This window comes from Cololabis saira, chromosome 12 (assembly GCF_033807715.1).
Source record: "Cololabis saira isolate AMF1-May2022 chromosome 12, fColSai1.1, whole genome shotgun sequence".
Taxonomy (NCBI): domain Eukaryota; kingdom Metazoa; phylum Chordata; class Actinopteri; order Beloniformes; family Belonidae; genus Cololabis; species Cololabis saira.
The window spans coordinates 41,468,010-41,495,248 of record NC_084598.1 but is presented as its reverse complement, the minus strand read 5'-3'; the positions used below and the strand labels follow the sequence as shown (position 1 = coordinate 41,495,248).

At 41.4% G+C, this 27,239-nt stretch overlaps 1 protein-coding gene across 1 annotated transcript; it reads right to left on the bottom strand.

Moving 5' to 3' along the window:
- Window positions 1-1,612: 1,612 nt before the first annotated feature.
- LOC133456426 (protein-glutamine gamma-glutamyltransferase 5-like) lies at window positions 1,613-26,920 on the bottom strand. Its single transcript, XM_061734901.1, has 15 exons — window positions 26,893-26,920; window positions 24,798-24,992; window positions 23,401-23,637; window positions 20,542-20,660; window positions 19,361-19,489; window positions 19,112-19,289; window positions 18,328-18,463; window positions 18,003-18,106; window positions 15,952-16,191; window positions 15,124-15,192; window positions 14,962-15,036; window positions 11,227-11,442; window positions 8,638-8,798; window positions 3,922-4,061; window positions 1,613-1,769 (listed from the first exon to the last, which is right to left on the bottom strand). Exons 1-15 carry the CDS (start codon window positions 26,918-26,920, stop codon window positions 1,613-1,615), a joined length of 2,184 nt encoding a protein of 727 aa, XP_061590885.1.
- Window positions 26,921-27,239: the final 319 nt, after the last annotated feature.

Here is a 27,239-nt window from a genome sequence, read left to right as displayed (position 1 = left end):
AATGGAATTATTTACTCAATCATGTAAAACTCTCTGTAAACAATAATCAATTCAGAATATACTTAAACAGCATCTATCCAAGTAATGGTTTCAGTATGTAATAGAGTTGTGTATGTAATGTGATTGTTTTGGTACATGAGATATAATGGTATTATTGCATATATATATATATATATATATATATATATATATGAATATAATATAGAATTGACTTGGAATATTAGATAGGATAGGGTTTTATATATATATACATATATATATTACATATATATATATATATATATATATATATATATATATATATATATATATATATATATATATATTTTAGGTATATGTGGGGATGATATAGTTGACTTGGTTTCTGTTTTTGTCTTGATATTAAAATATCTTGATTTTGTGTATATATATATATATATATATATATATATATATATATATATATATATATATATATTTTCTTCGTGCTCTTATTCTGTATTTTTTTTTAAGTTCTTTTCTCTATTTGTTTTCTTTTGTATTGCATTATTTTGTTTCTGCTGTTCAGTTTCTGCTGTAGCTAATGGGGATCTCAATAAACAATAAACCATGTCCACATCATCACTTAAGCAGAACAACATTAAATTCACAGTTTATTAAGTTCTTTTGATAGGTTTCAAATTCCATACATGTATATGGTTTCACGCCGTCTGATCCAGCAGTCCAGGGTGAAGCTGTCGCCTCTTACCTGATAGGATCAAATCCAGACCTTTTGCGATCTTGCAGTTAGCAGGTTGTAGAAAAATAAAAATAAATGGATGTATAACCATTTTATCATGACGTGCCACTGCAGATCTCACTGGACCAGGGGTCGGCATCCAACATGTTGAAAGAGCCATTTTGGACCAAATGAAAAAAGTCGAGAAAACAGTAGAAATGTTGAGAAAAAAGTCAAAATTTCTAGAAAAAAGTCGAAATGGCAAGAAAAAAGTTGAGAAAACAGTCGAAATGTCGAGAAAAAAGTCGAAATGTCGAGAAAAAAAGTCAATATTCGAGAAAAAAGTCGAAATGTCGAGAAAAAAGTCAAAATTTTCGAGATCAATGTTGAAGTACAATCTCGAGAAAAAAGTCGAAATGTCGAGAAAAAAGTCGAGAAAACAGTCGAAATGACGAGAAAAAAGTCAAAATTTCGAGAAAAAAGTCGAAATGGCAAGAAAAAAGTCGAGAAAACAGTCGAAATGTCGAGAAAAGAGTCGAAATGTCGAGAAAAAAGTCAATATTTCGAGAAAAAAGTCAAAATTTCGAGAAAAAAGTCAAAATTTCGAGAAAAAAGTCAAAATGTCGAGATTAAAAAAGAAAGGAAAAAGGAAGAAAAAAGAGAAAAAAAAGGAAAAAAAAGGAAAAAAAGAAGAAAAAAGAAAAAAAGAAGAAAAAAAAGAAAAAAATAAGAAAAAAAGGAAAAAAAAAGGTCATTTTTGAAAAAGCTCCAGGAGCCACTAGGGCGGCGCTAAAGAGCTGCATGCGGCTCTAGAGCCGCTGGTTGCCGACCCCTGCACAGTGTACTGCTTTGCTTTGACTGTTCGACAGGTGAAAGTTCCTTGTTGAAGCTCGGGGGATAACGAGCTTCTCACTGTCACGCGGCCGTGACAGAGACTTTGTGGAAACTCCTGGAAACCACCTTGGAGCCGTTGCCGTGCGTCAGCGTGGCCACCAGCAGCTTGGTACCGGGTGTAGTGGCCAGGATGGACACCGTCTTCTCCATCTTCCTGCCCGGCTCCAAGAACGCCAGCCTGAGCGACAGAGAGAATCATTTCCACAGAGCCAATGTTTGACTCCAGCAGACGACGACAGCTGCCCGTTCTGCTGCCAGGATGAACGGTGGCGGGATGAACCGGGGTTTACCGCTCTGCCGCACCAAGTCATCAGAGTACATTACACGCGTGTTGGTGATGAGAGTTAATTCATACAAACAATTACTCAATAAATCCCTTTCCAGGCCCAGAGATGCTTTTGGGTCCGGGTGGGAAAAGAGCAAAGGCCAAATCATTTCCTTCACACAAAAGGTTCGGCCGTTTTGGGGGACCCTGGTTCGGATGGAGGTTTCTCTCTTTAGAAACACTTCTTTAACCCGTGTGCTGTCTTTGGGTCAAGGAAGGAGGAAGGGAAGAAGGGAGGAAAGAAGGAAGGAAGGAAGGAAGAAGGAAGGAAGGAAGGAAGGAAGGAAGGAAGGAAGGAAGGAAGGAAGGAAGGAAGGAAGGAAGGAAGGAAGGAAGGAAGGAAGGAAGGAAGGAAGGAAGGAAGGAAGAAGGAAGACTGAAAAGAAGAAAAGAAGGAAGGAAGGAAGGAAGGAAGGAACGAAGATAGGAATGAAGGAAGGAAGGAAAGAGGAAGGAAGGAAGGAAGGAACGAAGGAACGAAGGAACGAAGATAGGAATGAAGGAAGGAAGGAAAGAGGAAGGAAGGAAGGAAGGAAGGAAGAACGAAGGAACGAAGGAACGAAGATAGGAATGAAGGAAGGAAGGAAAGAGGAAGGAAGGAAGGGAAGGAGGAAGGAGAGAGCAGGAGGAAAGAAGGAAGGAAGGGAGAAGGAAAGAAGAAAACAAGGAAAGAAGGATGGAAGGGAGAAAAGAGGAAGGAAGGAAAGAAGGAGAGAGCAGGAGGAAGGAAGGAAGGAAGGAAGGAAGAAAACAAGGAAAGAAGGAAGGGAGAAAATAAGGAAGGAAGGAAGGAAGGGAAGGAAGGAAGGAAGGAAGGAAGGGAAGAAGGAAGGAGAGAGCAGGAGGAAAGAAGGAAGGAAGGGAAAGAAGAAGGAAGGAAGGAAGGAAGGAAGGAAGGAAGGAAGGAAGGAAGGAAGGGAGAAGGAAAGAAGAAAACAAGGGAAGAAGGAAGGAAGGGAGAAAATAAGGAAGGAAGGAGAGAGGCAGGAGGAAAGAAGGAAGGAAGGAAGGAAGGAAGGAAGGAAGGAAGGAAGGAAGGAAGGAAGGAAGGAAGGAAGGAAGAAGGAAGGAAGGAAGGAAGGAAGGAAGGAAGGTAGGAAGAAGGAAGGAAGAGGAAGGAAGGAAGGAAGAGGAGAAGGAAAGAAGAAAACAAGGGAAGAAGGAAGGAAGGAAGGAAGGAAGGAAGGAGAGAGCAGGAGGAAGGAAGGAAGGAAGGAAGGAAGGAAGGAAGGAAGGAAGGAAGGAAAGAAGGAAGGAAGGAAGGAAGGAAGGAAGGAAGGAAGGAAGGGAGAAGGAAAGAAGAAAAAAAGGGAGAGAAGGAAGGAAGGAAGGAGAGAGCAGAGGAAGGTAGGAAGGAAGGAAGGAAGGAAGGAAGGAAGGAAGGAAGGAAGGAAGGAAGGAGGGAAGAAGGAAGGAGAATTAGGTCATTTTGACCCGAGCAGCACCAGGGTTAAGGTGCACTACTGAATCTGAAGTTATTTGTGCAGCTCAGTCCACAGGGGGAAAAATTGGTAATAATAACTAGTTCGACCACACTGAGCAGTTTTCCTGCAGTTCAGAAAAAAGGATATATTGAAAAAGTAAGATTGAAAGACTGCAGTACAAAAAAAAAAAAAACAAGCCCTAGAGTGTTAATTAAGAATTAATTTGGAGGATGGATTCAAAACGTGGATACGAAAAAAGGCAGAGCTAATCCTCACTCAAAAGCTTTAAAATATAAATCCTTATCTCGAGGACAATTGTGCAATGATCTGCTAACAAAGCCGGGCGACATAATTCGGATGTGGTAACACTGTATTCCTGCTGTCACAAAAACACGCCTGACAGCATTCCCAGACCTCATTCCTCAGAAACGCATTCCTCACAAACCGAAACCGTGAACTCTGTCTTCACAGCAGGTCAGACGGACGTCAAAGCAGCACCGATGGAATGTGATGTCGGGCTCGGCGGTGGCAGCAACCAGAAATATCTCTCCAGAGTGTCAGGTCTGCACGATAAGACCTACCTGACGACTTCCTGTCCTTGCAGCAGGCCGGATCCCTCCACGCTCAGCACGGCTCCCGACAGAGGCGAGATGAACGGGTTTGTGAACGCCACGTGGGCCGTGTGGCCTTTGTTCATGTGGATGCTGCTCCCACCGTCCACCTGCAGAGCACAGTCACAGGAAAACCTTAACGTGTGACGGTGAAGTCATGTGAGCACAGAAGCTCCACAGCACGGATTTAGGGCCAATCCCAATACACCCCCTACTTTCTACCACTACCCCTAAAAAAAGAGGCCACAGATTTTAGGGCACTTGTAATCTTCCCTGGGCCCCGTCCCAATACTCCCACTTCCCCTACTTTTCAGCACCACCCAGCTAAATTTTGCTTGCTACGTCAATGCGTGGTTTACGTTCGGGTACGTAAGCGACTGCGTAGTTACGTTTGCACAAACGTCACACCATATCAGGAAGCCCAGAGCTAAAAGCTGTTTTAATTTCCGCTGTAGCGCTGTTAATATGCCACTTAATTAAGTTTTAATATTTTTTCAGGCGTAAAAGTAACCGTTAAGATCCCCAACCTGGGCTCAGTTTATCCAAATAACGCCTGTTAAGAAATTTGATTCGATGTTTTCGGAGAAGCCGCTGGCCCGGGGCGCAGCAGCAGCTCACGGCCGGGTCAACCTGCTCCGTCGTCCCGGGGGAGAAACCTGCAGCTCTGTGGAGAATTACCGCTGGCTGAAATAAATCATTTAGGAAAATAAATGTTGGTTTAATAGATGAAATCTAACAGTTGTAGCTACCCCTTTTAAGAAATTTGCTCCGAAAATTTCGGAATGAAAACTGCCTGCCAGGCGGCTCGGGAACTGATTTATGGTTCTGCGTTAAATCGACGCAGAGCCTACGGTGTAGGGTACTGAGTACGGCGTGCGTTGCCGCGTAACATACGCCGTAGGCTCTGCGTTGGTGTAACGCGGAACCATAAATCAGCCTTTATTCTGGCGAGGTTTGAAAAAGACTTCGCAACAACGGGGAAACGAGTGATTATGTACATTCACTGAGTGAATATTATGAAAGTAAAATATATATTTCTCGCTAGAAATGTAATCAAAACGCATTTTTATGCAGAAACGAACTCAAAATATTGATTTTATTCACTAAAAAATAAGAAATGTCCGCCATGTTGTTTTTTTTTTATTCAGTCTGCAAATGATGACGAAAAGCATTCTGGAAAATTTTTCTAGCCCTCGGTCAGCTGAAATCCCTCGCTCTGAAGGGCCAGATTCATAACCACTCGCCCTCGATATGTGCACTCCCCCTAGGTGAAAAGAGGAATTGGGACACCAATACCCTCACGGGAACGCGCAAAATTTAGGGGTAGGGCTGAAAAGTAGGGGTAGGGGGGGGATTGGGACTGGGTCTTACACTTTAGAACGAGGTCATCAAAAGGGATGTTTGGAAGTGACATTGGACGGTTATGTTTATGTGTGTTTATCCTCTATTACAGGAGGATTCAAGGCCATAATCGCAAGACTTTAAATGTTTGAATGAAGAAGAAAACAAATCTTCTGTGTTTGAACCTCTCATAATAGCATGGGGTTCCACAAGGAAGTGTGTTGGTTCCACTTCCACTTCCGAGTCCAAAATGCCCCTTAAATTGCTTTAAAAAAAAAAAGCAGACACATTCAGATGATTCTGTGTTTGACGTCTGTGTTTCATCAGATGACTTGATATGAATGAAGTGGTGAGAATGAGCGTGTTATTACTGAACTCTGTCACCGTCGTGCCGGGTATAAAATACAATATACAGCCAGTTCCAGAAGTATTTGGACAGTGACTTATGATGACTTTAGGGTTTTACAAAAAATATGGCATTTACAATTTAGGAATTAGAGACATTCCAAGCAAAGTACCTCGATTTTCAGTAGCATTTTTTCTTTTTGACTTTTTTAAAATTTAACCTTTATTTAAAGGAGCTTGCGGCTGCTTTTAAGAAATGAGACTCTCTAGCGCCACCCTTCACCACGACGGCCGTTGGGGGTACTGCAGCCAACAGTGAAGCCGGCACGGGAGAACGGGGAGAACGGGGAGAACGCACATGCAGCGTCATGTGACGTCACATCCGCAGCCCAGCGCGGGAAATTCGGGACCGAATTGCAGCACATTTTGCAAAAAAAAAAAACAGCCTCAAGCTCCTTTAAGCAGAAATAATCCCATTCAGATTCAAATTATCTTTTGCAACGGGGTCCTGGCCAAGAGAGCAGCACAGTAGGTCCACATAAAATACACACTAAGGCCATCCAACAGTTATAAATCCAAATGCTGCATGATACCCTGTAAAGAATTGTAAACATAACCACAGTTTTACTATTTGTATTTAAGTCGTTTACATTGACTGAAGTCTAAGCGACCCCCTGAAGATGCCAGAACTTGCTGCTGGTTTATGGGCCGCCTTTGTGCCTCCAGAAACTGAAGATCAAGCTCATCTGCATTGAGATCAGGTGACTCACTTCCCCACTAAAGAATACTCTGATTCTTTGTTTTAAAACAAAAACAAACCAGTTTGTTTTGGGTCATTATTTATGGGTCATATTCATCCCTGTTACTGAATGTTTCCAGTTGTTTGTACATCGTCGTAAACTCTCTTCAGATTCCTGAAAGTTTCTATTACTCAGATGTTGATGGTGATACACGCCCACCTGTATTCTTGAACCCCGTTAATATCGTCAAAGCGTTCTCCTTCATTACTTGTATCGGCATCTCTTGGACTTCATATTGGTAGTTCTAATGCAGCTCGGTACCCGATCTCAACGCGGGAGCTTTTTATTTTTATCTGCTTCACTTGTCTTGAAGAAACAAGGGAACTGGACCAGGTCTTTTCTCTCACCTGATCAAATACTTTTGAGGTTCTTTGTGTAAAACGGCTGTAATTCATAAATGGTAAAAGACATTCTCATGAAACCTCTTAACCCTTGTGCTGTCTTCTGGTCAAGGAAGGAAGGAAGGGAAGAAGGGAAGGAAGGAAGGAAGGGAGGAATGAATGAAGGAAGGAAGGGAGGAAAGAAGGAAGGAAGGAAGGAAGGAAGGAAGGAAGGAAGGAAGGAAGGAAGGAAGGAAGGAAGGAAGGAAGGAAGGAAGGAAGGAAGGAAGGAAGGAAGGAAGGAAGGAAGGAAGGAAGGAAGGAAGGAAGGAAGGAAGGAAGGAAGGAAGGAAAGAAAGAAATAAAGAAAGAAAGGACGGGAGGAAAGAAGGAAGGAAGGAAGGGAGGAAAGAAGGAAGGAAGGGAGAAAAGGAGGAAGAATGGAGAAAAGAGGGAAGGAAGAAAAGAAAGAAGGAAGGAAGGGAGAAAAGAGGGAAGGAAGGAAAGAAGGAAGGAAGGAAGGAAGGGAGGAAAGAAGGAACAAAGGGAGAAAAGGAGGAAGGAATGGAGAAAAGAAGGAAGGAAAGAAGGAAGGAAGGGAAAAAAGAAGGAAGGAAGGGAGAAAAGTATAGGAAGGAAGGAAGGGAGAAAAGAAGGAAGGAAGGAAAGAAGGGAGGAAAGAAGGAAGGAAGGAAGGGAAAAAAGAAGGAAGGAAGGAAGGAAGGAAGGAAGGAAGGAAGGAAGGAAGGAAGGAAGGAAGGAAGGAAGGAAGGGAAAAAGGAAGGAAGGAAGGAAGGAAGGAAGGAAGGAAGGAAGGAAGGAAGGAAGGAAGGAAGGAAGGAAGGAAGGAAGGAAGGAAGGAAGGAACGAAGGAACGAAGGAACGAAGATAGGAATGAAGGAAGGAAGGAAAGAGGAAGGAAGGAAGGGAAGGAGGAAGGAGAGAGCAGGAGGAAAGAAGGAAGGAAGGGAGAAGGAAAGAAGAAAACAAGGAAAGAAGGATGGAAGGGAGAAAAGAGGAAGGAAGGAAAGAAGGAGAGAGCAGGAGGAAGGAAGGAAGGAAGGAAGGAAGAAAACAAGGAAAGAAGGAAGGGAGAAAATAAGGAAGGAAGGAAGGAAGGAAGGAAGGAAGGAAGGAAGGAAGGAAGGAAGGAAGGAGAGGAAAGAAGAACAGGATAATTAGGTCATTTTGACCCAACGACAGTACAAGGGTTAAACGTGAACGTCTGCAATTTGATTGGTTTATTTCAAATCCCCTGCGGTGGTGATTAAAGTCAAATCAATTAAACAAAAGAAACAAAAAGACGGTTAATGTCCAAATATTTATGAATCCAAGCGTATAACCCAACTAATTTAAGCCTCTTTAAATAATTTTCCAGTGTGCTGAAGTGGGATCACTGTTGCCTTAAGGGGATGAAGGGATGGGAATAAATAAAAGATTCTAATTAGTCACCACGGTAGCTAAACCAGCTCCCCCGATGTCACATTAAACCAGTAGGAACCAGTATGATGAGGATGTGCCATCACATGTTTAGAAACCAGTGTATGAGTCATGATGAAACCCATTCTTCCTTTCAAACCTTTCAGGACTTTGTGCATCGTTATTCAAACAGAAAACTTAAATGTGCCGGCGAGGCGAGGCTGACTCAGCCGACTCGCTGGATGATGAAACTTATTCAGTAAAGGATAACTCGATTTAGGCCACGAATACTTGTTAAGCAAATATCCAGAAAGTGGAGGTTGATGTTGTTAAAGGCTTTTCTCTTCATACAATCTAATTTTGTCACATTAAAGTGACAACCACAGATGAAATCAGGGCGGGAACAACAGTAGGAACAGCATTGCTTCCTGGTTGATTAATAATCCTGCGTGCTGCCGTACCTGTATAGAGATCTCCGGTGCGTTTACGCTGATCTCTTGAGCAGCCAGGGCTCTCTCCGACGTCTGCATGTCCTTTACCACCACGGCCACATTCACGATATCCTCAGCTGACAGAACCCACTCGTACTCGGAGTAAAGGATGGCCGGGCGGAGGGTCAACACTGCAGGGGAAAAAAGCAAAAGAATGTCAAGAAAAACAACAAATGATGCAAAAACAGTGATAATCCACTGGATTTCAATGTTAATAAACAAGCCAACAGCGGTGGACAACTGAAAACTGAATGGTACTTAAATAATTAATCTCACTTGGAAAAATCATATTGCACTCATCTCTAACAAGATTGCAAAAAATATTGGAGTAATCAGACGTATACGGCATCTATTACCAAGAAAAATCTGTATTAATTTATATTATACTATGATTTATCCTTATATTTCATACTGCAATGTAATTTGGGCATGTATCTTCATGAGCAACCTCAACTGTATCTTTATCCTGCAAAAACTTTTTATCAAAATGATTACATTCTCCAATAGACTTACCGTATTTTCGCGACCATAAGGCGCAACTTTTTTTTTTTTTTTTTTTTTTTAAATGTGCCGGGCGCCTTATGAAACGGTGCGCCGTGTCTATTACCTGAATTACGGTAATGTAAGGCCGGCCACCATGAGAACTGTAAAAAGAGAAGGGGGCGGGTGAAGCCCCCGTGAGTTGCGACGTGAATGAGACTCCACTGAGCTGTTTAATGCGGAAACAGATGATGAAAACTTTTAAGGATTTGCTTGATGTGTAAAATACAACCAAACTAAGTTTTGCTCCGCTCTATTTAAATAAGCACACTTGTGTGTGCGTGTTCTGCAGCGCGTGTGTTTTGCATGTCAGAACCGAGGATGCACCTGCCGTGGGTTTGCGGGTCCGATCGCCGCATCCCGGGGCAGATCCGGCTGAAGTGCCGGTGCTCTTACCCCGGGAGTCCCTACTACAAGTCCATGTGGGCTCCTCCGTTCCCGGCCGGTCGGAAGCGGTCACTTTCCCCGGTTAAAGCCGCGGCTGGAGCAGCGCGGTGATGCGCGCTGCTGCAGCCGACTTCCTGGTTCCCAAAGCGGGTCCAATGACCTGGTTCCCGGCCGTTTTACGAGCAGAGATTTCTGGGGTCTGTCTCAGGTCAGATCAGCTTCACCCTCCGAAATTTGCAGCCAAATCTGTCGGTTATAAACCCGGTACCGGATCCCGACATGCGCGGGTGTTTTTCGCAGCGCGACACACACTTACTGGTTTATGTGGCGCTTGCCTGGCGCAGCTGATGGACAGAAACTGTATGGGGATTTTTAAAATAAAAACTTTGCATAAGACGTTTCCAGCCGGAGTCATTATAAGGGTGAATGAAAAGAGGGGGCTGGATGAAAGGATGATGATCAAGAAGCTGAGACAGGTCTGGAAATTCGGACTGGCAGCTGAATTAACGGAGCTCCTGTTGCATACAACCCGGTACCGGCTCCCCGACAGCGCGTGTGTGTGAGCGGGTCCCGGGACCGCCGCGGGACCAGCGCGGGGGGGGGGGGGGCGGACCGGGACCGGGACACGGTCCAGCGCGAGGGAGCAGACGGGGAGCGGGACCCGGGACCGCCGCGGTCGGGATTTTTAAAAGAAAAGCGTTCCCTAAAGAGACTTTTCCAGCCAGAGTGAAATGAAAAGGGCTGGATGGATGAGGAGATGATCAGTGGCTGAGACAGGTTTATGTGCAGCAACCCGGTGTTTTTTTTAAATTATTTAATGCAGAAACAGAATATGAACCTTTGAAGGGTTTGATTGATGTGAAAAGTGAAATAAAATATCAAACTAAGTTTTGCTTCCGCTGTATTTTTAGCGCGTGTGTGTTCTGCAGCGTGCGTGTGTGCAGCTCCGTCTCCGTAGACGGCGCCTTTTGGGTCGGTGCGCCATGTGTGTTTTAAAACCAAAAATGACACACAAAACTGAGGGTGCGCCTTTCCACACAGTGCGCCATATGGTCGCGAAAATACGGTACTAGATCCACCCCATTGTTCCAATCCCTTGGTATTCTCCCTATTTCTGCTGTAAATGTTTTTCAGATTTGTCTTTTTGTCTATCAATCCATCCACAAGCTACTTCCAACCTGTTTTCATTCTTTATTTCAATTCAATTCCCAAATTCATCACTTTAATACTAGGTCTGCAAACAATCTCCATCCCACCTTTTTCAGGACTACTTTTTCTCAATTTCCAGTTAGTTTCAGACGTCCTCTTTATTGGAACACCTTACCACTCCATATTAGAGAACGCTCGAGCACAAATAATTTCAAAAAACAAATCACAACTTTTTGCTAACCCAGCTTAGCAAAGTTTAACAAATAATTTCCAGAACTTCTCTGCACATCCTCATCAGATTCCTGTTTTTCTAGTAATCTAGCTTATTCTCCTTAGTTGTCCTATGTTTTACATATCTCTGTAGATATTGTTTGTTTCATTATAGGAGGACCACTCCACAACCCCTGCAAATAAATAAAAAAATAAAAAATAAATAAATAATTAGATTTTTCTGGCATGTGACCTACCTCTGTGTTAACTCACCTTCGTGTGGCTGTACGTGCGCCGCCTGGTGTGTTTTCCAGAAGCTCTCCTGTGGGTTGCTGTTGTACTCCTTCATCTGCGCGTCGACATACGCGATCAGAGCTCGGGGACTGCTGGACCGGTTTGTGATGGTCACACACAAGCGGATGCTCTGACCCAGTAACGGCCCCCCACCATCCACGCGGAGGGACACGTCCAAACTGGGCGCCATTTCTCCTGGAGACGACGGGCACATCAATTCAGGGAAAAGTATTCAAACACTGGCTTTTCAGTTTGAAGAGGAAACGTTGCTTCTGCAAAGCACAGACGGGTATAACTAGGGTGGCCACCTTTCAGAAATAGAATTAAGGGACGCCCCGATTTCAGCAGCGCAGGCGCCAAAAAAAGGGGACATCCCCAAAACTTCTAAACTGCATAGAAATGTATTTATTTTATAAATAAATAAATATATTTTATAATATTTATATGAAAAAACAAAGTTCTTTGATTTAAAGTTTAAAGTGCTTTAATAGCTTTGAACTTGCATGACTGTACAAACAGACAAGCATACTAGCAACTGAAATATCCTCTGCTCCTATGTTATGTATGTCCACATCAGCCAAGATATATAATATAATAATGTATAATAATGTATAACAGTTTCTATGCCAGAGCCATAACTACACTCAATACTGCTAAATACTCAAACTGATTTTTTCCATGTGCAATACTGACCGAACCGAGCAATACCTGCCATAGAATGTTAGCGTCGCTCCATTGGCTACCTTTAAAATTCAGAATCCAATTTAAAATGTTATTACTTGCATATAAAGCCCAAAACGGCTCAGCTCCGCAGTATTTACAAGACCTGATAGTGCCTTATGTTCCTGGCAGAGCTCTCCACTCCCAGGGTGCAGGTTTACTAGTAGTTCCTAGAGTATCTAAATGTAGATTTGGAGGGCGGGCGTTCTGCTATCAGGCACCGTTACTATGGAACCAACTTCCAATCTGGGTTAAGGAGGCTGACACCACCTCCACCTTTAAAACTAAACTTAAAACCTTTCTGTTTAGTAAAGCCTATAGTTAGTGTTTAGTAAACCTCTAGCTGGTGTTGGTAAATCTCTAGGTAGTGTAAACTCTAGTGTGTTAGAGTCAGTAGTCATAGTTGCAGCTATAGAACAAGACTATAATAGTTAGTTTCAAATATAGCTTGGTGGTAGATATGCTGCTATAGGCCTATGCTGCAGGGGGCACCGACATGATCCACTGGACGGTGCCTCTCACCCTTCTTCTCCTCTCCCTTTCCCTTCCTCTCTTCTCCATTTCCATTTTTATTTATTAAAAATGTCTCATAGCTATCGTTTTTGTCCATCACTCCTGTAGTTTCTCGTGCTGGCCCCCCTTTTCTCTTTTTTGTGTATGTTTGCAGGCCGGAGTCTCGGGAGCTGCGTGCTGGCCTGCGGTCCCGGTCCCCCCCCCCATCCCCAGTCATCCCGTTGCTGCTTCCACCTGCCTACGTGCAGTGTTGTGCATGAACACGTTCATTTCTGTGAGAACGTTGAACTGAACGCAACATATTTACACATAAAGAACTTGAACGTGAACTTGTTCATTCTGCAGATCATGAACTGGAATTTGATCTGTTCAGATTATGTGAGCTTCACTGTTTAGGTCTAATTATTACGGAATAATCCTTCTTATTTCACCAGCGGGCGGCGCGCACATTTAAAATGCTCGACGAGCCCGGAATGTAGGCTGATTTATGGTTCCGCGTTACACCTACGTACGCGGCGTGTGGACCGTATGGTTCGCGTCGCCGCGTGCCTTACGCCGTAGTCTTCGCCGTCGATTTAACGCGGAACCATAAATCAGCCTTGACGGGTGAAGAGAGACGTTGCAGACGCAGCGTCAGCGAGCCGTCAGATGATGATCCGTTTATCATTATCTGCGGGAATTTTACACATCGTCTCCCAAAGAGTCCGACGGTAGGAAACTAACCTTTCTGTGCAGATTATGTCCACCTGCGCTGAGAAAACAAGTCTGAACGTCTGCCTCGTCAACTTCACATTTGAAACGTCATGTGGAGTTAAAGCATCCGCCCAGTGTGAGAAAATATCTGCAAGTCCTTAACAATCAAAAAAGTTCCCAGAAAGACCAAGAGGTCTGATTTCCCAGTGACAGGTAGACAAATTGATAATGCACTACAATGTTGGAGATTTACAGCCTCTGAATAAAGTTGAAACGCCACTAGGACAATACATGATTGTATTCAGCAGGGTCTTCAACCCTGTCCTGCATGTTTTACATGTTTCCTTGCATCATCACACCTGATTCTAATTAATGGCCGTCATCAGCTTGTCATCCAGGTCTGCACAAGTCTGTTAATGACAGTCATTTATATCAGGGTTCTGAGGGGAAATATCTAAAACATGCAGGACAGGGGGTCCTGAGGACCAGGGCTGAAGACCACTGGTATACGGTGAACACTTTTAGGATGGGGGGGGGGGGGCATTTCATTCGTACTTCTCACCTAAAAATATTGAAATGAACTGAATTTGAACTAGTTCAAAATGAAAATAGTGAACTATGAACGTGAACTGTTCATTTTTAAACTATGTGAACTGAACTTTGAACTAGTTCATCAGAAGTATGAACTTGCACAACACTGCCTACGTGGATGTCTGCTGTGTGCTGCTGACGAAAAAATGCTTCTGTCCCTGTCTTTCTCTTTGTTTATAGGTATCTGTCTTATGGTGCATGTCTGGACTTTTGTAATGACCCACCACACAATCACCATGCTGCACACACTGCACCCATCACTGTCTGCCAGAATCAGGGTTTAATCCCTTAAAGAAGCAGTCAAAGGCATGGAGGCATGAAAAACCTAAATATATACATATACACACACACACAAAGCCACATGTGTATCCATAACTAGGAGGTCTGGTCTTATGATGACTTAATGTTACCACTTCAGCTACTTAGCCCTTAACACCGTCTTGACCTGAGTTCTCTGCACTGAATAAAGGACTAACACAGTACAGCCATACCCACATTAAAGATAGCACAGCTTGTTTTGCTGTTAATTATACAAAAAAAGCCAGTTTTGGGCTGACCTGGATGATATGAGGGCAATATTTAACAAATCAGTCTGATGAAGCTCTATTCATGTCTCCTCGTTTCAGCTGCTGGATCTGAAACCAGGACCTGCCTACTAAACACTGACCGTTGCGAGGGTCCAATGCTTTTCCTTCCTCATTACAGCTTCGACAGTAACATTTGAAATGAGGGCTTCTGGACAGATTTGATCAGGCTGAACATTAGTTAGCATTTTAAATTGGCATAAGTTAAGCCAACGAAGCAAAAATCAAGTTAATTCCCAGAAGCTGAACCAAGGTCGGCGTGTCCCAGCCGGCTTCCAGGTTTTTTATGTTCCAGACAGGTGCCAATTTTGGGATTAACCAGAGTTAATCATCCAGTAAGATGTTAAAAAGCAATCAAAAACAATCTTCATATCAAAGGTTTTCTATGAAACCAAGATGGATCATGAAGATGCTCCAACAGATGATCCATTTTGGGGGTTTTCTCAGGTGTTATCTGGCGGATTTACCAGTATCTCAACATTCCAGCCCTCAACAACGGTTTTGAGCATCAAAACATGCCCACAGTTAAATTAAGATTAAAAAAGTGAAAGGAAAGAAAAAAGAGTCATCTCAAATATATCCCAGAATGAGGAAATTAAACACGAAGTCTTACCTGCTGCATCTTCTGTAAGACTCCAACAGGATGGCCCAGCGGAATCAGAAAAGTTGCTCGAAAACGTTTTTTTTACTGAGGGAAAAGAAAGAATGTAAAATAACACGGTCATCATAAATATATGCTCATGAAACAAGAACCCTCTTCTGGTGGATCATTTACCAAACAGTCCAGTCTTCATTTTCATCGTGGCCCGGGACATCGTTCCGACGGGGTTTGCCTGTTGCAGCCCTTGAAAAGTAACAAAAACATTTTTTAAAGATCCGTACTGGACCGAATCAAGCTTCATATTTCACATACAATTGTGTGGAAAAGTTCCTGATTTCTTATTTTTTTTGCATGTTTGTCGCACTTAAATGTTTCAGATCACACAATCACCATGCTGAACACACTGCACCCATCACTGTCTCCTCTCTTTTTCTCCGATGAGTGAAACCACGCCTACAATTAACTCCGCCGGCCGGAGCTTCCGCCATTTTTTCGTAGCAGTGTATTGTATCATTCAGGCAGCCAATCAGCACAGAGCCTCATTATCATAGCCCCGCCCACTCAGAATCCTGCATAGATAATGAGGTTGGAGAATGGGAAGATAAAGACATGGCTCAGAGGCTGAATTATTAATTAAAAAGGCGGTTCATGCTCGAAAACCTTCCAATGTGGCTGAATTACAACAATACTGCAAAGATGAGTGGGCCAAAACCCCTCCACAGCTGTAAAACACTCATTGTCAGTTATCGTAAACGCTTGATTGCAGTTGTTGCTGCTAACCGAGGAACAACCAGTTATTAGGTTTAGGGGGAAATCACTTTTTCACACAGGGCCATGTAGGTTTGGATTCTTCTTTCCCCTTAATAATAAAAACCTTCATTTAAAAACTGCATTTTGTGTTTACTTGTGTTATCTTTGTCTAATATTAAAATTTTGTTTGATGATCTGAAACATTTAAGTGTGACAAACTACAAATAAATATATAAAAGTGGATGGACTTACTTTTCCCGCCCTTGTAGAACTGTGTCAGGTTCTCTGGCCGGTCTGAGGAGACACTCTTGGTGCAGATGAGCCTCCCCACCGAGTCGGTGTCCACCGTCCTCCCCACCTCCCGTCCGTGACGCACAATCACCCGCACCACGTCGGCGTCCACGGAGGCGTAGAGGAACGCCGTGTCAAACGAAGCCAAAAGGCAACGTTGCTGGATGGCAGCGACCGGACACGGGCCGGACCGGAATCTCCCTGGGAGGACGATGTTTTCACAATTTAGTGATCATTTTCAACTTACAACAATGTTTTTATTTAATTTTATACCTAAGAAGGGGGCTCTCTGGTACGGAAAAGTATTAGGGCCAGGCAGGAGAAAAATAATATTTTAGAGGAAGATTTTTTTTTCATTATGCACTTTAAGAAAAAGTCGAAATGTCGAGATTAATGTTGAAGTACAATTTCGAGAAAAAAGTCGAAATGTTGAGAAAAAGTCGAAATGTTGAGAAAAAAGTCAAAATTTTGTGAATAAAGTCGAAATGTTGAGAAAAAAGTCAAAATTTTTAGAAAAAAGTCTAAATGTCGAGAAAAAAGTCGAAATGTCGAGAATATTGTTGAAGTATAATTTCGAGAAAAAAGTCGAAATTTCGTGAATAAAGTCGAAATGTTGAGAAAAAAGTCTAAATGTCGAAAAAAAAGTCGAAATGTTGAGAAAAAAGACGAAAATTCGACTTTATTCACGAAACTTCGACTTTTTTTGTGTTTCAACAATCTCGACATTTCGACTTTTTTCTCAACATGCACAATAAAAAAAATCTTCCACTCTCAAATTTTTTTTCTCTTGCCTGGCCCTAATACTGGTCACACATTCTGTATTGGACCCAAAAATGTTGGGACGATAAGATGCCACACTGCAAGCTGTCATCACTTCAGCGCTGGGTAAACTATACTTCCAAGTAGGGCTTTCAAACGATTACATTTTTAAAATCGCGACTGATCAAAAGATTTTCATCGTTAATTCACACTCAACCGCACAAATATTTGTTTTAATGTTCTTTCAAATTACAATAATACAGGGGCAGACCCTTGCTTTTATAGAAGATCAAAACTGAAAAAAAATTTAAAATAAAAACAGAAATATACATTTTGTTTTTACTATTACTCTTATAATGCATTTTCGTCAGAAAAAATATGGAAGAAAACAGGAAGAAGCAAGATCCTTCCCGTTTATTGACCCATAGTAGAGGAGCTGGACCAAGAAGACCCGCCCTCCTCATTTGCATAATGAGGCAGAAATGCATAAGGTAAAGTTAAAAGGAGACAAGGGAATGTACAAACAAGGAATGCATGTATAAGGAAAGGAAAAACTAAATATATTTCTGTTTTTATTTTTAATTATGTCAGTTTTGATCCTCCATATGCTTTAAATAAATGGATGCTATATTATTATACAACAAATTCAATACAGTTTTACTCAATTAAAAAAACTTGACTTTTTTGTTTCCATGATGTTGATAATGTTGATAATGTTTACCATCATCATTATTATTGGTCTCTTTTTTATTTCTACACTGCAAAAACTCACAATCTTACCAGGAATATTTGTCTTATTTCTAGTTAAAATGTCTCATTTCTAGTCAGAAAATTTCATTACACTTAAAACAAGAGTCATTACCAGAAAAATAACTTGTTATTTGACAATTTTCACCTGTTTCAAGTAAATGTTCACTTGAAATAAGTAGAAAAATCTGCCAGTGGGACAAGATTTATCTTCTCATTACAAGCAAAATAAAATCTTGTTCCACTGGCAGATTTTTCTACTTATTTTAACTGAAAATCTACTTGAAACAGGTGAAAATTGTTGTTTTTTACAGTGATGAGTCTTGTTTTAAGTGTAATGGGATTTTTTTGACTAAAAATGAGAAATTTTAACTAGAAATAAGACAAATATTCTTGTTAAGATTTTGAGTTTTTGCAGTGTAAATCGTATTGACGCAACGTTTTCTGATTTGAGGATGTATTTAAGCTGATGTTAGAAATCCTAACCCCTCAGCAACGACGTTCACCTGCACTCGTCTCCTGGGGAGTCGGATCCACAACCTGCCATCCATCAAACTCTGGACTGAGGTCCAGTCTCCTCATCCAGCACTCCACCCACACATGGAAGTTCCTGCAGGAACCCCGAGGAGACAAGTGGATGAATACCAACTCCAGCTCACACAAATGCAGAACAATTAGTTCACATAAACCACTGTGTTGCTTTTAACACACACAAAACATACTCGTTTGTTTTTAAAGTTCCTTAGAAAAATGTTTAAATCACCATCATCCAGACAGCAAATGGACCCAAAGCAAGATGAGTAATCAGTAGTAAGAGCGAGTTGCACCGACCAAATGCTGTCCTTTGACAGGTTGAGCTTCTTCCCGGTACTTGTGTAGAATTCCTCAACCGCCGTGTTGCCGTCGGTGTCGTGGGCTGCGTTGAAAACTGTGACCACCCTGGAGGGAATCCCCAGGACCCGCATCACTGCAGGAGGAAAACTATTACAATCAACATTTGATGGAATTAAGCAAAAAAAAAAAAGCCACCTCATCTTTAATTTACTGCTATCTAACATGATTGCACAAATATTTTTTTTTATCTAAATAAAATGTTACAAACATGGTTCATGATTTTTATGCAGATGCATCTCGAAGGTTAGGGTTTAAATCTGTCTCTTTGCCTCCATGAGGTGGATTTCCATCCATTTTTCAGCAAACTAAAAGCGACATGTCGACTTTTTTCTCGAAATTTCGACTTTTTTCTCGAGATTGTACTTCAACATTAATCTCGACATTTTTTTCCTTTTTTTTCTCTTTTTTTCTTCCGTTTTCCTTTCCTTTTTAATCTCGACATTTCAACTTTTTTCTCGACATTTCGACTTTTTTCTCGACATGTCGACTTTTTTCTCGAAATTTCGACTTTTTTCTCGAAGTGCATAATGAAAAAAAAAATCTTCCCCCAGTTATAACTAATATAGAAACATGCAGCATGTGTTGTCTTCATTCTAAGGCTTATACAACACTTTTCATTTTTTGCGGCTCCAGACATATTTGTTTTTTGTGTTTTTGGTCCAATACGGCTCTTTCAACATTTTGGGTTGCCGACCCCTGGTCTAGCAGTTCCGGTACCGACCTGTGCAGAGGACGGAGGCGAACACCCAGCACTGTCCGTAGCGGACGGGGCTGCAGCCGGACGAGGCCCAGCGGCGAAGGATGTCGGCGCTCCCGCTCCAGTCTGTCGGCTTCACGCCGGCCTGGTAGCCGCCCTCCCATCTCCCCTCCAGGACCCCCCGGTCATCGTTACAGTTCACCTGGGACAGGGACAGACCTGTTACTCACCTCTCCCCCATGACCGAGCTGCAGGAGAACTAACGTCAGTTACCATGGCGCAGGCCACCCTGCTCAGGTAGACCGGGTCTCCTCGGGAGGTGTAGTCCTTGTCGGCGTCGCTCAGGTGCTCGGGGCTGACGTCCAGAAGCTTCAGGCACGCTTCCAGGACCCCGGGCTCATACTGCACACACAGAGGCAGGACTGGAGATGAGGGGGATGAGGGGGGATGGCATCCCCCCCTGAAATAGTAACGGTCAAAATCATCCCTCCTGTAAAACTGCCATCCCCCCTTTCCATCCCTTATGTCATTTCATCAATGAATGTGGTTTTACTGCTATTTCAACATTTAGAGTCATCACCAGAAAAATAACAGCAGAAAAATAAGTTATTTGACAATTTTCATCTGTTTCAGGTAAATTTTCACTTGAAATAAGTAGAAAAATCTGCCAGTGGGACTAGATTTATCTTCTTATTACAAGCAAAAAAATCTTGTTCCACTGGCAGATTTTTCTACTTATTTTAAGTGAAAATCTACTTGAAACAGGTGAAAATTGTTGTTTTTTCCAGTGATGAGTCTTGTTTTAAGTGTAATGAGATTTTTTTTTACTAAAATGAGACATTTTAACTAGAAATAAGAAAAATATTCTTTTTAAGATTTTGAGTTTTTGCAGTGATTCATTTTACTTATCCTGTGAAGGACAGATTCATATTGATAAGTTCAGAAAAGTGTTTTTTATTGTTGTGTTTTGATGTATTTGATGTAAGCCCAGTGGATATTTAAAGCTTACAGAAGGCTGCATTTAACTGCTGCTATGTCATTCCTGCAGTATTTCTGCAGGTGTTTTGGTCACTGCTATTATTTGTAATATATTATATTATTTGTAATCAGCACAAATTATCTGTCCCCATATGATAAAATCCACCATCCCCCCTGATTTATTTTTACAACTCGAGTACTGGGTGTAACGATACACTAATCTCACGATACGGTACGATACGATATTATAGCAATATTTTTTTAACAACCTTGAATGAGGAACATATGACTGGTCTTTTATTTGAAAGACACAAAATACAAAACAATATTATTATATCAAAGTTCAAGCGCTGGGGGGGCCGAGCCTTTTCAATCGTCCCCCCCGGGCTCGGGAACAAGCTCCCCTGCTGCACATGTTCTCATCTACCGGTAAGTACAAGTACATGAATCAGTCGCACGCCTTGTGTGTTACCCACCTGACCAAATGACCAGGGCCGCTTGGCAACGTTGGTATGAGAGCCAGTGAAAAGCATGCCGTAGTCATTCCTGACGTATTCCTGTAAGTGAACGTCCAGCGGCATGTACACCGGATCATCTGAAACGCAACAGCAAGGGAGCAACGTTACATCTTGAAGAAAGACAGCATGTGTAAATGTACTTTATTTATATACAGGACTGTCTCAGAAAATTTGAATATTGTGATTTTCTGTAATGCAATTACAAAAACAAAAATGTCATACATTCTGGATTCATTACAAATCAACTGAAATATTGCAAGCCTTTTCTTATTTTAATATTGCTGATCATGGTTTACAGCTTAAGAAAACTCAAATATCCTATCTCAAAAAATTTGAATATTCTGGGAATCTTAATCTTAAACTGTAAACCATAATCCAGAATGTATGACATTTTTGCTTTTTTAATTGCATTACAGAAAATAAAGAACTTTATCACAATATTCAAATTTTCTGAGACAGTCCTGTAGCCCTTTAAAGCCACCTCTAAGTGAGACAAAATGCTTTACAGAATAAGACATACAGAAATACAACATACATACAATCATAAGACACGGAAAATAAATAAATAGAATAAAAGATAAAGAGTAAAAAGTGTCACCACACTACTGGGCATTAAAAGTCATTCTAAATAAATAGGTTTTAAGCCAGGGGTCGGCAACCCGCGGCTCTAGAGCCGCCCTAGTGGCTCCTGGAGCTTTTTAAAAAATGTTTGACCTTTTTTTTTCCTCTTTTTTTTCTTTTTTTATTCTTTTTTTCCTTTTTTTCTCTTTTTTTCTTCCTTTTTCCTTTCCTCGACATTTCAACTTTTTTCTCAACATTTCGACTTTCGCCTTCATTCTAAGGCTGATACAAGACTTTTAATTTTTTGCGGCTCCAGACATATTTGTTTTTTGTGTTTTTGGTCCAATATGGCTCTTTCAACATTTTAGGTTGCCGACCCCTGTTTTAAGCTATGATTTAAAAAGGCCCAGGTCAGACAGTGCGTAAGTTGCAGGGGAGCTTGTTCCCGAGCCTGGGGGGGACGATTGAAAAGGCTCGGTCACCCCAGCTCTAGTTAAAAGTAGGGGTCTAACAATATATCGTGCCACGAAATTTCGCAATACAAAAACGTCACGATACGAGTTTGGGACTTTTCATAGTTTATTTATTTACTTTTATTTATTTATTTAATTTTAGTTGTGAGAGAGAACTAGTGAGTAAGAGAAACTATTCAGTTTGTGGCTAAATATTTGTACTTGTATGAAACTGAAGATGCATAATGCAAACCTGACATTTACTTTTAGTTCAGTTTGTGGAAAATGGTTGGCCTGGCTTTCTCTTTAAAACTTAAACAGTTATAAAGCATTACAAACTGTAACAATAGGGCAAACGCACAGTATTGTTTTGTATTATGTGTCTTTCAAATAAAAGACCATTTTTCCAGTCATATGTTCCTCATTCAAGGTTGTTAAAAAATACTGCTATAATATCGTATCGTTATCATGACCTCAATATCGTGTATCGTACCGTATCATGAGATTAATGTATCTTTACACCCAGTACTCGAGTTGTAAAAAAAAAATCGGGGGGGATGGTGGATTTTATCATGTGGGGACAGATAATTTGTGCTGATTATAAATAATATAATATATTACAAATAATAGCAGTGACCAAAACACCTGCAGAAATACTGCAGGAATGACATAGCAGCAGTTAAATGCAGCCTTCTGTAAGCTTTAAATATCCACTGGGCTTACATCAAATACATCAAAACACAACAATAAAAAACACTTTTCTGAACTTATCAATATGACTCTGTCCTTCACAGGATAAGTAACATGGATCACTGCAAAAACTCACAATCTTAACAAGAATATTTGTCTTATTTCTAGTTAAAATGTCTCATTTTAGTAAAAAAAATCTCATTACACTTAAAACAAGACTCATCACTGGAAAAAACAACAATTTTCACCTGTTTCAAGTAGATTTTCACTTGAAATAAGTAGAAAAATCTGCCAGTGGGACAAGATTTTTTTTGCTTGTAATAAGAAGATAAATCTTGTCCCACTGGCAGATTTTTCTACTTATTTCAAGTGAAAATTTACTTGAAACAGGTGAAAATTGTCAAATAAGTTATTTTTTTGGTAATGACTCTTGTTTTAAGTGTAATGACATTGATTTGACTAAAAATGAGACATTTTAACTAAAAATAAGACAAATATTCCTGGTAAGATTTGGAGTTTTTGCAGTGATCACATCTCTTGACTAAAGTGAGGAAAGACGGTTGTTCAACTGGTTGCAATTTGCCATTTTGCCACAAAATGTCACTACATCCTACATACTGGGACTGACAGCTGTGACATAGGATTTTTTTACTATTCAAGTGTAGAAGAATAAATATACTGTCAGTCCAAGTTTATGACATTTTCTTATGTAATCCTTGTCTTAAATGTCAGAAAGCAGTTTTTCTTGTCTATTTAGGGCAGTATTCCTGAACGATGTACCCTCTTAGTTGCGGGACACCTCAAGGTTCCATATTTGGTCCCATTTTCTTTAATTCTTCTTTATTCTTTAATGACTCTGAATGTTGAAATAGCAGTAAAACCACATTCATTGATGAAATGACATAAGGGATGGAAAGGGGGGATGGCAGTTTTACAGGGGGGATGATTTGGACCGTTTTTATTTCAGGGGGGATGCCATCCCCGCTCACCCCCCCTCAACTCCAGTACTGGTTACACCCCTAGTTAAAAGACGAACAGCTGCATTCTGCACTAGTTGAAAGCGGCCGATAGAGGACTTGGAGACGCCAACATGTGCCGTTGTGCAGGGACCCACCTGGCAGCCAGGGGTTGCAGAGCAGCACGAACGTTCCCAGCCGGTAGGTCCGTCTGAGCCGCGGGGTCTCTACGTGGAGGGAGAGGCGGTACTGACCCACCGGGGACAGAGCCGGGGAGCACACGTGGACCGTGACGCCCTCCGGGTGCTGGTTTCCAGGGGGGGTCGTGGCCCGCCAGCTGTGGGGGTTCAACTGGTCCCCGGAGAACTGAACTGGGAAACGCTGCGACAGATTCCCTGTGGAGAGAAAACACGCTGAAGTGAGTCTTTGCTTTAAAAGGGAGGGTTGGAAATCACAATCGTTACCCTTTAACCAAACACTCCTTAAGTCCAATAACTCAGGAGTTTCACTGCTTTTGTTAGAACATTGATTGTGTGACCAGGCTCTATCGTTAAATCAATATTACAAGCTCATTTTTTTAAAAGGACACTGTATGGAATGCAAAGGAAAGCGAATGAAAATAATCTTTTGCATATTATTATACATCTGCAAAGTACGGAAGAGTATTAGGGCCAGGCAGGAGAAAAATAAACGCTGCAAGGGGTGTGCGAACCGTGCGACCGCACGGGGCCTCGCGCTATGGGCCGTTTTTTTTATTTATTTTTTTCCAATTTTTTTTTTTCCTTCTTTCCCTTATAAATATCAACAGTCACGTTCCATTACAGACCTAAATGTGTACTAGTCTGTGCATATCAATAAATATATGTGCAATGATGCGCGTGTCTGTTGTTCAATACAACTGATCAGACCAAGCGCAGACACAAGCTGCTCTGATCCAAACGGTGGAGTTGGAACAAACTGTCACACAATGTCGAGAGAACGAGACAGAATCAGGAAATTTCCATCAGGGGATGAAAAAAGAAAAAAACTAAAGAAAATGGAAGAGTTTAATGCCTCTCTGAAAGGCTTGTTTGATAAATTTGTTACAAAAATCACCGATCCGACCGGGTCTCAAGCAGCCGCGGGGCCCCGCGTCGAGGCAAGAGATGATGATGAGGCAGGGGAAAGTATCCAGTATTTTGCTAATTGGAGAGTTAAAATTGCGCATTTAGACACCCGATCCGACCCGAAAAACCCAAAAATTTCATGCACACTCGCTACGCTCACGCAGAGCTGGAGGAAGAGATGGAGGAAAAGATGGAGGAAGAGATGGAGGAAGAGATGGAGGAAGAGATGGAGGAAGAGATGGAGGAAGAGCCGGAAGAAGAGCCGGAGGAAGATAAATATGTCCTGTAAGTCTACAGCTTGGAGAAGAGGATGCATAACGGCAGCAGCCTGAGGCTTTAGTTTAACAAACCGGTGCGAGCAGCCTCGGTTGTAAGTGATACCTAGATAAACCTGCAGCTCCAGCCTCTGGCTGTAGAGACTCCAGGTCCGGCCATGGAAGAGCAGATACCTAGATAAACCTGCAGCTCCAGCCTCTGGCTGTACAGACTCCAGGTCCGGCCGTGGAACAGCAGGGTGAGCTTGAACGGCTTCCCTCGTCGGACCACCAGCCGCCCGTCGCTGAGCCCCTGGGTCTCGTGGGACACGTGGTTTTCATGTCCCTCAAAGTCCACGAGTCTCAGTCGACAGCAGCCCCGAGCGGCGCCTGGATGAAGAGAAAAAACTGATTCAGAGGCTGCAGATAATCTGAAGGGGGGGGTTCTAGTTTTATTTTAGTTTAGTTTATTTGCACATAAAAAAGTATACAACCTCCAAAGATTTAGACAAACAATGTCGAAAAAAAGGAAACAGCAACAAAAAAAAGAAATACAATGTAACAGAAAAAAATGTGCAGGAGGAACCAAAAAAAGCCATAAGGGCTTGTCGAGTGGTTCCTCCTATAGTGAAACAAACAATATCTACAGAAATATGTAAAACAAAGGACAACTAAGGAGAATAAGCTAAATTAATAGAAAAACAGGAATCTGATGAGGATGTGCAGAGAAGTTCTGGAAATTATTTGTTAAACTTTGCTAAGCTGGGTTAGCAAAAAAGTTGTGATTTGTTTTTGAAATTATTTGTGCTCGAGCATTCTCTAATATTGAGTGGTAAGGTGTTCCAATAAAGAGGAACCTCTGAACCTAACTGAAAATTGGGAAAAAGTAAACCTGAAAAAGGTGGGATGGAGATTGTTTGCAGACCTGGTATTAAAGTGATGAATTTGGGAATTGAATTGAAATAAAGAATGAAAACAGGTTGGAAGTAGCTTGGGAATGGATTGATAGACAAAAAGACAAATCTGAAAAACATTTACAGCAGAAATAGGGAGAATACTTAGGCATTGGAACAATGGGGTGGATCTAGAAAGTCTATTGGAGAATGTAATCATTTTGATAAAACGTTTTTGCAGGATAAAGATACAGTTGAGGTTGCTCTTGAAGGAACTTGCCCAAATGACATTGCAGTATGAAATATAATGATAAATCATAGTATAATATAAATTAATACATATTTTTCTTGGTAATAGATGCTTATACGTCCGATTACTCCAATATTTTTTGCAATCTTGTTCGAGATGAGTGCAATATGATTTTTCCAAGTGAGATTTTCATCAATCATAACACCTAGAGATTTGGTTACTGTAACTCTTTCCAAAATGTTATTGGAAATATGAACATTTGGAAGGGCGTTAGTAGCTTGTTGGTTTCTAGGGGAAAATAACATGAAGAGATGGAGGAAGAGCTGGACTTCAATTCCCAGTCTGAAGACTAAACTGGAACCAGAAAATTACCTGAAGTCAGAATTACTTCACACACACGTGAAAAAAATGTAATCCGTTTCAGCCTCCTGAACCTGCTGTTGGACCAGGCTGCATTCAGAGAGTAAGTTACCATGGTAACAGGGTATTCACGGACTCAATTGATTTATACGTCATAAAAGTAATCCGTGCATTTCAAAGTTCAGGATCACTTGCTGTCTGTGCCTTAAGTTACAACTGAGATGAAAGATGCTTTTATCTTGCTGCCGTTGGGTAGAGATTGTTCTACAAAGTACACAGATCCACTGATAATCCCAGCAAATCTAGTCGTTTTCATTATTATTATTATTATTATTATTATTGCCTGCTCTGTACTGATCTTCCTGACTGTAAATACCCTCCATCACTCAGGAGGAGATGAAAAACAGTTTCAGACAACCTCAGGCTGCTGCTGGGTGATAAAAACGCTGAACTAGATCACTGAACGGGTTTAAAAACTATGCAGCCTCTGTGTCACATTCCTTCTCTCCAGTATTGTCCCGTTGTGTAAAAAACTCCAAGCTCGCCACATGAACGCAGGAGTCAGAAGGTCTTCAGTACAACATACCTTGCGGGGAAAGTTTATAACATTCAGATCATCCTTTTAACAACTCAACTTATGCTGAAGCATCCGCTTGAAATGATCCACCTAGTGTGGAACGGCTTACCAGAACCATGAAGCACAAGGTGTGCCAATTAAATGACTAAAAACAGCAAAAATCCTAAAGGAGGAAAGAAAACTTGAGTTAGACATTAGCAGATCACTCACCAGCACTGCCGTGTTTGCTCTGCTGCATGTTGGGCCTGATCTGCTGCAGGAGCTGCAGGTGCTGCAGGTATTTCAAGCATGCTCCACCTTCCCACACCTGTCACTCTCGCACTGTTGACATCATTGGCTTTTGTTTTTTTTCTATCTCCTCTTCATGGCAACAAAAGACGAAGACATTCTCTGGAACTCATTACACAACGACCTTAAACTAGCAAACTCAATAAAAGCATACAAGATATTATTCAAAGCAAAGGTAATGGACAATAATAAATATATTAATAATTAATTAATTAATTATAATAATAATAAATTAAATAATAATAATTAAATAATAATAAATATAGGAG

Excerpts from the sequence above, each read along its gene's own strand:
- LOC133456426 (XM_061734901.1), bottom strand. The coding sequence starts at position 26,920 with ATGCAGCAGAGCAAACACGGCAGTGCTG. Across the intron at positions 20,661-23,400 it reads CTGCAACCCCTGGCTGCCAG|ATGATCCGGTGTACATGCCG; the intron begins GTGGGTCCCTGC and ends GTTGCGTTTCAG. Across the intron at positions 1,770-3,921 it reads CAAGGACAGGAAGTCGTCAG|GCTGGCGTTCTTGGAGCCGG; the intron begins GTAGGTCTTATC and ends TCTGTCGCTCAG.